The 12182-nt window shown below is 32.0% G+C and overlaps 1 protein-coding gene across 7 annotated transcripts in view; it reads left to right on the top strand.

The window, feature by feature from the left end:
- Positions 1 to 10292, top strand: part of LOC143059765 (twitchin-like) — an 83108-nt gene extending 72816 nt beyond the window's left edge. For all 7 annotated transcript variants that reach the window (XM_076233325.1, XM_076233329.1, XM_076233324.1 and 4 more), the window contains 9 exons: positions 293 to 574; positions 2655 to 2786; positions 3223 to 3381; positions 4068 to 4221; positions 5362 to 5816; positions 6233 to 6308; positions 8722 to 8871; positions 9338 to 9551; positions 10034 to 10292. In XM_076233325.1, coding sequence (XP_076089440.1) covers positions 293 to 574; positions 2655 to 2786; positions 3223 to 3381; positions 4068 to 4221; positions 5362 to 5816; positions 6233 to 6308; positions 8722 to 8871; positions 9338 to 9551; positions 10034 to 10270 — 1859 coding nt within the window. In that variant the 3' untranslated portion in view covers positions 10271 to 10292. The remainder of the gene's footprint in view (positions 1 to 292; positions 575 to 2654; positions 2787 to 3222; positions 3382 to 4067; positions 4222 to 5361; positions 5817 to 6232; positions 6309 to 8721; positions 8872 to 9337; positions 9552 to 10033) is intronic.
- Positions 10293 to 12182: the final 1890 nt, after the last annotated feature.

The raw sequence follows: 12182 nt of genomic DNA, 5'->3' as shown, positions 1-12182 counted from the left end.
TGTCTGTTCTTTGAATTTGTACATTACACATTTCTGTCAAATTTTTCTCAGCAGCTAAAAGTCATAATCAATTGATATTTTGCATCTAATTTCATCAAATTGTGTCACCTCCTTTGAAAAATTGCAAATTAAGAACATATACTTGGAAAAATAAGCTGAAATTAAAAGTACCTATTTGATTTAAAAGTGCATATGTGTTTATTATCCTGCTCACAACGTGTGTTTACTTAAAGTCTCAGAGTCTGATAAATGTATTTGAAACCTCAAAATATTGAATGAAATTTAATTTCAGATGAAAATCCACAGATTGTGTCCAAGTTCCATGATCTTGCCTTTACTCCTGGAGAAAACATTGTCCTATGGTGCACTTTGGATATTGACGAACCTCCAGCAGTCACATGGTACAGGAATGAAGAGCTAGTCTCTGAGAGTAGTCGTATTTACGTAAAAGTAATAGACAATGGTACTGTGCTTACAGTTGTCTCTGCTAAACCATACGATGCTGGAATATACAAATGTGTTGTGAGGAGTAAAGGAGGAAAAGCCACTGCTGCTGCTAGAGTCTTGGTGGGAGGTAATTAAGTCTCCCAAACAAAGTTTGGAGAGTTATTGTTTTTGCTCAGTTCTTATTATTTTTATTATTCTTTTTCTTTTTCTTTTTCTTTTTCTTTTTCTTTTTCTTTTTCTTTTTCCACCTCTTTAAAAATGAACTTGTCCGCAGCGTTTCTCCAAAACCGCTGGTCAGATTAACTTAGGGTTTCATAGAATGTTAGACCAATATGTCTAGGTGAGCCATCAATCTTTCGTTTGTGCATTGGGGTCTATTAAGGGGTATTTTGGGGGGCAGAAAGAAGGGAGGGGTTTACTATAGAACCCTATGGGATTTTATTTTCTAAAATTTTCAAATGAATATAACTTGAAAACTGTAAGTGATAGACACATGCAGTCTTCAGAAATGATGAAAGGACACTAAATCAAATGACATGAAATATAGGATAAGTCCCGGGGGGGGGGGGGGGGGTCATCTCCACCCCTTCATTTTGAGAATATGCTATTATCTATAATATATATATTCTTGAATGGGACAATAAAACAAATCTATTGAAATTAAATAATTAAATGGAAGTCCCTGGGGGTCTACCCCACCCCCTTCTGTTTGCAAACTTGTAAACGGTCGAGATCCCCACCCCTAAACCATATATATTCTCGTATGGGACAATAAAACAAATCTAATGAACTATTTTGGGGAGTCCCTGGGGGTCCCCCACACACCCTTCTGTTTGCAAACTTGTAAATGGTCGAGATCCCCACCCCTAAACCATATATATTCTTGTATGGGACAATAAAAAAAATCTAATGGACTATTTTGGGAGTCCCTAGGGGTCACCCCACCCCCTTCTGTTTGCAAACTCATAAACGGTCGAGATCCCCACCCCTAAACCATATATATTCTTGTATGGGACAATAAAACAAATCTAATGAACTATTTGGGGAGTCCTTTGGGGTCACCCCCACCCCCTTCTGTTTACAAACTCGTAAACGGTCGAGATCCCCACCCCTAAACCATATATATTCTTGTATGGGACAATAAAAAAAATCTAATGAACTATTTTGGGAGCCCCTGGGGGTCACCCCCACCCCCTTCTGTTTGCAAACTCGTAAACGGTCGAGATCCCCACCCCTAAACTATATATATTCTTGTATGGGACAATAAAACAATTCTAATGAAATAAAAAGTGAAAATGTTCTTTTAAAATATTATTGGGAATTTAATTTTAATTGTTGGCAAACATGCTTTGTACAAACATGTTTAGTTAGGTTGACAAACGTGCTTAGTTTGTTTTGAGTCTAACCATGAAGAATCCTAGGCGTCACTTGTGCATATATATATCACTTTAGTAGACTAAACCAAATTTGTACTGGACCTTGATCAATGTCAGGCAACCATGGGAAATACGAATTCTGGGAGCTTTGTTTGGGAGACTTCGTAACAGCATCCTGTTACAATTATTTCTTGTTGTTATACCATTCTTTAATTATAGAAAGAAATACAATGTGTTCTTTATGAGATGGGCAATAATCAGATTTTGACACTTTAATTGTAACTATAAACAAAATGTACATACAATTTATTCTTTAATCTTACACTTTTGTACCTATCCGTTTTTAAATTTCAAAAATTTACAATAATACGTGTCAGAGATTCTAAACCTTATGACAGTTCTGATACTAACGGGTAAATTTCTAAGTTTTCTTAAACTTAGAAAATCATTTCTGAACTGATCAAAGATCTTGTTGGTTTTATGTAAATCATATTATCACTATTTGTGCATTTTTCCTTTGATCTTTTTTTGTGATAATTTTTCATATCATGCTACTCGCTTGAGATGGACAATTATCGCTAGAAACTAAGGAGCCACGTGGCGTTGCTAACGAAATTGACATGAAATTGACAACATCATCATAGGTAAAATAACGATAAACAGATTATCATTGGTCATCTCAACTCGATTGCTTTTCTCGTTGAGATAACCAGCGACAATCTATAATTATAGCATACAGATTCATCTTATATGTCTCTTATTTTTTCTCACATTTGTTATTCCATTGATGAAGCAATTGAACCATGTTTGTAAATATTGTTTTTATTTAAGATGTTTCAAGTCAGCCAAGCAGACCAGTGGCAACACAAGTATCATCAACACAAGCTTTGTTGCTATGGGAACCGCCAACAACCAATGGAAACTCTTATATAACAGGATACAGAGTTGACTGCAGAAAAACAAGTAATTTTATTAATCACTATTTAAGATAGGATGTGTAAGGGGATCTCCCTTTGGTAAATATGTGGTTAAAATGTCACATTTGTAACTATAGTATGTATTTTGTATCACCTTTCAAATCTTCATAATACATGGCAAGTATTGTCTACAATTTGTTGATAAGGAAAAGTTTGAATATTGAGTTTCCATGGAAAAATAAAAATTTATATATTCGATATAAACTTTTTGTTTGAGATATGTTTAAATTTAGCCCTGGCTATCATGTGGGAAATTCTGAATTCATCACACTCTATAAAGTTATCTATAAACTCTTATGTTAAATATCTTTAGATTTTGAACCTTTAGAAAATTTTAAGTTTTGAGTTGCTGTAAGTAGTATAGGCTTAGGAATTTGATTTTTGAACCTTGTTTTAATACTTTACATTTGTTTTCTTTACAGATGGAAATTCTTGGTTGACTGTTGCACACCCCATTGATGAGTGTACAATTGTAAAAGATCTGGCACCCAATACATCGTACAGATTCAGAGTTTGTGCTGTAAACCAGTTTGGATTCAGTGCTTACAGTGTAGCCTCCCCTGAAATAGTAACCACTGAAGGTAAATTATCCATATATGTATTTCACTGGCATTCTGTTTCAAATTCTGAATTGCATATGCAAAAATACTGAGGTTTATAGATGTTACAATTTTAGGAGGGGAATATTAGGAAAAAATACCTGGTGAAAGTGGATTAGATTTCCAAAGAAATTTTATTATAAAACTAGTGTTATTCAAAAATACTACCCCTGAAAATGATATATCTGTGGATATAAAAAAAAACGTGTTTACTAAATATTCAAATCACAGCAAAAACAGGGAATTTAATACAGTACACAAAAAAAAAGAAGTTTATTCAAGGCAAATATGTTTTGGTTAATACCAGGCAGAGAAGTTAAAAAAGAAAAAATCCTATTGTTGATATCCAGTCATGGCAGTGATAGTGAAATATGAAATACCAAAGAAACTATCATGTAGCCAAGTCACTTCAATTTCAATATTTACTCCCAGGTTATTATACTCTCAAATGGCACCAGAAAAAATCAGTTGGAACGCCAAATCAAATAAATAACTGTTACTTAAATTAACTGTTACTTAAATTGACCTAAGTTTTAAAGTCCTGCTTTTTAACATTCCTAATAATGAACGTCATACAATTATGTGAATCATTTCACAAAACTTTAAAATCTAACTGTTGCCTTACCAACTGTTTTTACAGAATTTCACATTTTTTTTTTAAATTTCAGATGGGGATAAAATTGTATTGGATGAGTACACCAGTGCAATTCTGGCAAGACAAAGTGGTGTTCACCTGATGCCATTACCGCCATCTAGTGGTCCAGTACAATTGACTGAGGGATCCTTCAGTGACAAATACAACCTTACAGAAACAGTTTATAGGTAGTGTTATATAACAGTTCATTAGAGTGAAATAGTTTGAATATTTAGAAAGGAGAGAGAGAAAGAGATAATATGAAGCAAGAAAAAAGAGACAATAGAGAATATAATTAGTGGGTTAAAACATGTATTCTAATGCAACAACGTTTGTAACGTTCATTTTGATTGGATAACGTCACTTATTTACATGTCATCAATTCACAATTGATGCTATGGGACGTACGCGCAAGCGCAGACGGCATATGACAGATTTTAAATACATGTTTTAACGTTGTTTTCTGTCAGTTTCATTAGAATGAAGATAACAATAATGTATTTTAAGCTCCGATGGCATCAATTGGGGATTTGATGGTCGCAAATACCTGTTTACTGTCTCCGCTAACGTGTCGCCAGTAAACTTAATTTGCGACCATCATATCCCCGATTGATGCCGTCGGAGCTTAAAATACAATACAGTTATCTCCTAATTGCATAGTAACTTGTTATACACTTTTCTTTGAGTAAAGACTATAGAAAATCCATTATATTATGGAATCCAATCGACTTCAAACTTAGTACACATGTTCCCTATGATATGATCTTTCTAATTTTAATGCCAAATTAGAGTTTTTACCCCAATTTCACGGTCCACTGAACATGGAAAATGATAGTGCGAGTGGGGCATTCGTGTACTGAGGACACATTCTTGTTAATGGTCATTTTCATACATACTTTTAAGAAAAATTGATAGATTATCTTTACTTAAAAGCCCAATGTACTGAAAACTTTTAGAAATAGACACTGAGATCTAAACTCAATCAGTTACACTTTATCTTAGATAAAAATTGAGAACTTAATATCTAAACTGAATTTTAAGATAATTGAAACCCTGTAGATCTTTTCACAAGAAACCTTACATTAAAAAATATTAGAAATTTTAATAAATTTATATGGAATTTTTTGTGAAGAGTTCCTGTTTTCATTGAAATATATATAGAATAAAAAAGTGCATTTTAATTGAACACTTGCTGTGGTTTCAAAATCACAATGAACAGAGGCAAAAAATGAAATTTGCAGTGCATTGGATAGAAAAAAAAATTCAGACAATTTTGTGCTGCTAGATGACTTCATTCATGCAATGGTTTTGCTTTTCTTTTATTTCAGTGGAAAATTCTCTGAAATCAAAATTGCAGAGAATATTTCAACAAAGAGATCCTATGCTGCAAAAATAATTCCATGTGTCAAAGACAAAAATACAACAGAATTTGAAATCTTGAAATTAATGAACCATGAAAAAGTCATCAAATTGTATGATGGATTCTTATTCAGTGAGAAGCTTTATATCATCACTGAATATTTGTGTGGAGTAAACGTTTTGCAGCATTTTGCTTTCAAATCAAAATATTCAGAAGACATGGTTGCCATAGTGATACGTCAGATTTTGGAAGGTGTGCAGTATTTACATCACATGGGTGTGGTCCATTTGAATCTTCAACCAAGCAGTGTGGTAATGAGGAGCAGACGACATCTGGATGTGAAGATATGTGGGTTCAGTCATGCGAGGAAATTGTCTGGCAATGGAGAAGTGGTTCCTTGTGAAGGATATCCTGATTTTATTGGTAAATATTTCAAATAGTAAGAAGGGGGTTTCAGATTATCAAGGTTGGTTGTATAAATGTCTCATTTTGGAAAAATTAAAGCTTTTTGTGTTATCCACATTTAAGTTAGATACTCTTATGAGAAATTCAAAAATGCTATTACAGGAAAAACATTCATATCAAAATATATCACATGTTGTAATGTGCAAGAAAGATCACTTCTTTTAAGAGAAAACCTGTCATAACACTTAACCCTTTTTTTCCGCCAATGTAAATAAGTGTCAGTTTTTTCTTGTACTTTTTATACAGGATCGACTATAATTGGACATAGTTTACATATATGATCATCAAATGCACTGCTTAAAGTATAGCTAGATATGTGTAATATTTTCAAGTAAGTAACAGATAAGGTATATTTTCTTTATTTTTATTTTTAGCTCCAGAGATTGTGACAAGGAAGACAGCTTCATATTCAGCTGATACCTGGACTGTTGGTGTCCTCAGTTTTCTTCTGTAAGTATGGTACACATTAGCATGGTCTAACTGATGTCTGAATTTAATTTCATAATACTTCAAATTTTCCTTTGTTCCAAGTTTACTGATTTAATGTTAAGAACTGCATGCATTGTCGCATTTTATAGATTTCTGAGATGTGGCGAGTTTACAGTGTCAAAGGCCTCACAATTTGATCCACATATAAATTTATGTATTGAAGATGTTGTATTTCACACAGACTTGGTAGTTTTGAAATTAAAACAATCAAAAACTGATCCTTTTAGAAAAGGCATAAATATACAGCTACATAAATTAGGTCAGCTTATCTGCCCTTACACAATTTTGTTAGAATATATACAAATAAGGAAAGAATTATCTCCTACTAATCAAACTGATCCACTTTTCATAACCATTGATAAGAAACCTCTGGAGAGACAATATTTCATCACTTGTATTAAAAAAGTACTGGATATATGTGGTTTCACTCAAGTCATTATAATGGTCATAGTTTTAGAATTGGGGCAGCTACTAGTGCTGGTAAGGCAAAAATAGAAGATCACTTGATAAAAACATTAGGGCGCTGGACTTCAGATAGTTACACCAGATTCATTAGGGTAACTCCAGCATCTATTAAAACAGCTCAAAGTAGGTTAGGTAGAACTTAAGGGAATGATTATTTTCAAATGTTCCATACACATGTTTTTTTACAGAGTTTCTGGATGATATTGTTTTTGTTTGACAATTGATTTTGATATTGTGTTATTATTATGTGATAACTTTTATTATTATTTTTTTTTTCTTTTCATGGCTTTATTGAAGGTACCCCCTCCCTTACCTCACAAATCCTTGGGGACACTCAGCTGTTACCATCTGTGTTATGGACATTTATGAAATTTTATCACTGGTTGTTTCAAAAATTTCACTCATCCCCCAAGAATTTCTGGGGATAAACTGTCAATTTCATACAAATTCATTCCAACACCAATTCAACATCAACACTACTAGGCTTCCTCATAGCCTCCTTATAGGCTCCTTATAGGCTTCCTCATTGTCTCATTATAGGCTTCCTCATAGCCTCATAGGCATGATAGCCTCTAGGAATGATAGCCTCATAGGCTTCCTAATAGCCTCATGCATTTATTTTGAACCATCGTTCCAATTGGATTGGTGTGATGTCAAGCCAGGGGTCTATACTTTGCTACTTTCAGTATGCACATAGCTAGGCTCTTGGTTTAGGCATGGAGCAAAAAATTAAATTTTTTAGCTGAGTAGTTTTCCCCAAGGGCCAAATTATAATTGTGATGTATATATAAAATAAACGTTGTAATTAAATTATGATTTATGTTTAATTCAAACATGGATACCAATGGCATTGCTACACAGTATTTCCCAGGAGTTTATTTACAAGATAGGTTATAGCAGGAAAAATTAGGTCGATAATAATGTGAGCACTAAATCCTTAATTTTACATATCATGAGTTCAAATGGTGTGTTCTGAAAGAAATCAGGGGTAATTAAATTATTTAAATTACTATGAAATTACTATGAACTCATTATGTGTGACTTTGAGGATTTTGTTCACTGACACATTTATTAGCAAAATTGAAAATATAGGGCAGAAAGTTGCATCAAGATGGTTTAATTGTCAGGTCAAAGAATTTGCAAAAGATATGAGGTTGGATGTTTGCTCAGGTGTTAACACACATTTCCCTATTACATAACAGATTACCAAAGAAAAGATACAGTATAAATAACAGACAATTAAAATAAGATTAGAACAGCATCACATCAAACAGAAATCGATTTACCCGAAAAATATTTACAAAGAATCAGAACACAATGCAAACATGGAACAAATGACAATTAAACATATTCAGGATCATTTCTGAGAATTTTGTATAAAATTTGTCTTATGTAATAAAACTGAGAATGAAAAATGGGAATATGTCAAAGAGACAAGAACCAGATAAAAGAGCAGAACACAGCACAAGACCACCAATGGGTCTTCAACAATACAAGAAAATCTGGCAAATGGAGTGAGCCCCTAAATAAAAATTTGTTCAAATGTGTTACACATCAAATAAGAATATATCCTTTTCATTTGACATTCGAAAATTTGAATTCTTGGCAGGAGAATGATTACTGAACATTTAAAATCTAAAACAAAATAAGTACATTGAAAAGAAACTTGAATATACATGTCGGTGTAAGTTCCAATGTGGATTATATCTATTTTTTAACAACAACAAAACTCAATATTTTGCAATGTCCATCACACTTCCATAAAAAATTTATAAAAGCTCCATTGACTCTGGTCTAACATTATAATGGTGAATTCCCCTCATTTGCAATATTTATTTTTTTGTGCTTTTAAAGTCAATTAACATCAACCTTAATAAATAAATTTGAATTTTGTTTTGTTTTATTTCAGATTGAGTGGAGATTCACCGTTCAGAGCCTCAAGTGTAGAAGAGACATATTTCAACATAGCATACAGTCGATATGATGCCCATTCACTCTATGATAACATAACAAGAGATGCTCTTAGATTTGTGAACAGGATAATGAAAAGAATACCAAGGTAAGAATGATAAAAAAAATTTAACATAAACCCCTATGAAGAATAATTTTGTCCTCAAATATCAAATTTGTTTATCTTTTGACCATCAAAGTTATAGATCAGACTTTTCGATCTATTTATCTCTTATGGTAAAGTAGTTTGTAAATTTGTGTTAAACAGTTATATTTATTGACAGTTTTGTGATAACCAGAAAAAATATGACAAAACTGATTCATTGATGTCCATAAAGCTAGTTTAACAGTTAAATTGACTATAATAATTTGATTGTAAACAAAATAAAAGGACAAATTTTTTAAGCCTTTTTAAAAACCAAGAAGATGTTACCCACCCTTTAGTTTTACTTATTGACAATAGAACTCGATCAGTTTACTCTTTATGAAATGATATCATTTATAAGAAAAGGCATGCTTGTAAGGTAAGTTCTGTTATTAAACAAGTGGCTGATTGGTTAATTGATTATTTACAGTAATCGTGTGTCAGTAGAAGATTGTTTGGAAGACAAATGGTTACTGGTAGCAGATACAACAGTAAAGGCTAGACAGGAAGCTAGCTTTACTACCGCTAAACTGAGGTCATTTGCTGACCTTTACAGAGAAAGAGGAATTCTGGGAATATGGATGCCAGAGGAGCTACCAGAAACAGAAACAGAAAGTGATGAAAATACAGATAAAAAAGAAAAGGTGCATACATTTTAGTGACAAATCATTCTGTGTTTATCTGTGTTAAAACAGGACGAAATAGAATAAACGTTTCATTTGATTAAAATCATATTTTGATTTTTGCCCTCAGAAAAAAACCTGCACTTTATTTTGATAAAAGAAGACATTTTGGGGTTATAAGACAGTCTTAAATTTGCAAACAAAAACATAGCATAAAAGTAACTGCAGTTTCAGTGGTCATCTTCAAGTACGGAGAAAACACAATTTATCAATTGTGTTATTTAAAACGATAATAAAGACAATGACATACACACCACATTGTTTTACTTGTCAAATCAGAAACAATGAGATTATAAAGTATTAAACAGAGACCTCAAACATGCTACATGCTGGAATATTTGTATGGAAGGTTGTGCCACTTTTTGGCAAAGGTAAAGAGGTGATATACATGAAAATTGGCTTTGAATTGTTTACATACTTCCTTCTGTTTTATAATTTTGTAGAAAACAGAAGAACCTACAAAGACAGAAACAGAGACGGTACCAGATACAAAGGAAAACATTAAAACTGAAAAACAAAAAGATGATATCAAAGTGATATCACAAGAGGACAGTAGCCCCGTGACATCACAAAAAGACGATGACATTGTTGAGTCACAACAAAATGTTATTGATAAAGTAGCTGAGACTGTGGTTACAGATGCTATGGAAGATGCATTTAAAAGCAAAGAATTGAACTAAAGAAATACATAAAATATGGAGTTATAGAACTAATTGTTGTGCGTTCTCATCTCTGCAAACCTACTGCCCAAGAACGAGCATTTATAATTAATTTATGTTTCTTGAGATAAATTTTGCTACGTTGAAAAAGGTTAATCTGATTTAATCACATGTAAATTACAATTGACTTGCTTATTACAAGATTTGTGCAGTGGGTCTGATACATGTTTGCAGAGATGAGAAAGGGCAAATAGATACTCTAGGGCGAATTTTTATTTTATTTTGTTACTTTTAGAATTGTTTACATTCAATAGTATGTCTATATGCAATGATGCATATAAAAACCTTTTATTAAAGTATTCTAGTTGCATACTGTATGTTAAGTTTGCAAGGGAAATCTAAAGTGTTTAGGAATGAAAGGGTTAATTATAGATTTGGAATTAATGTCCTGGATCATATGATCAGATAAGGTATAAATTCCTTAATACCCTGCTTTTTTAAAAGTTTGTTGTAGAAACTTTTTAGGCTCATTCATTTCATTATAAACACAAATTACACTTAGCCTGAATATGACATAGAAACTAGTTTCTTAGACCCATCCATGTCAATGTAAACATCACCCCATTTGTTACTTTTCATGTATTTATCTATCTCTGTGAGTCGCTTACATTTCGTTTCTCTTAAAATTACCCTATCAATATCTTTTCCTCTTGCTGATGGAAGAGAGGGAATGAAAATTAAAAAGAAGACATAAAGTAAGAAAAACATCCAAGTAAATGTAGAGCAAAATATGATTTTAATTTACCAGTATTCACTTGGCAAATTATTAAAACAAATGTTATTGGTTCAACGGATGACTATATCACTATAAAGAGTAATAAGGAAAGTTCACAATTCTTAAATTAGAGTATATTTTATTATGATTAATATGAAATCGTATGATTGGTTGTTTTAAGTATTTATTATTACAACTGTTTCTTATAAAATACAAATTTTACAATTTATAACTGTGATTTCTTATTCTGTCATTGGAATTTGGAAAGTTTTGTCTGTGATCGTTGATTTTAAAAAGACTTAATTTATATTTATAATCCACAATATGTGTGTACTTTAAAATGTATATAACTTAATTATTTATCAATTATTTATTGTTAAGAGTTAGTTAGTGTAATGGTTATTTATTATTAGATAATTTGCAAAACATATTCATAAAAGATCATTGTTTGTATTGTTTCACCAATATTTTTTGGGTTACATAATTGTATAATATGACGGTCGTGCCTTTTGTGCAGCATTATTGAACTGAGACAAATTGCACCTGTGTCTTTTTGGAAATATAATATATATGTGTCTGTAGTGTCTTATCATCATTACTATGGACAACAATTCAGGGCTCTCAGTCATAAAACTTTACTTTGTACTTGGAGTACAAATTTTGTGGTCGAAACACGAAATCCAATAATTTGATTGGTTGATTTCTGAGGACGAGTACAATAATTGTGCTTGAAAATTTTATGACTACAATTCCTGATGTAACACCAGTGTTTGCAATGTAACTGGACTGTCCATGTTAATTACATTCTTTATGTTACATAATTGTATAAGTTTGAATTTTAACATCATTTCAGAAAGGTTACTTATTACAGTGTTAAAAGTGTTATCCCCAAAAATGTTAATACTTTTTTGTCCTGTTTTGCTTGAACTACCTTGACTTGACTTGAAGTGTAAAACAATATGAAGATTTTCTCATGACTTTATAAAGAGAAGGACATTACAGGAATTACATTTTTAAATGCATGAAAAAGCATCTAAAAAAAGGTCTGAAAGACAATTTGCCCAAGAACAATGTATATTTAATGGTACTTGCAATTGTGTGAAAATTATGTGCAATTATGTTTTATGGTCTAGACTTTAAGACTTAAGATCTTATTGT

This window comes from Mytilus galloprovincialis, chromosome 14 (assembly GCF_965363235.1).
Source record: "Mytilus galloprovincialis chromosome 14, xbMytGall1.hap1.1, whole genome shotgun sequence".
NCBI lineage: Eukaryota > Metazoa > Mollusca > Bivalvia > Mytilida > Mytilidae > Mytilus > Mytilus galloprovincialis.
Note: the sequence above shows the minus strand (reverse complement) of the source record. Positions and strands in the feature narration are given on the sequence as shown.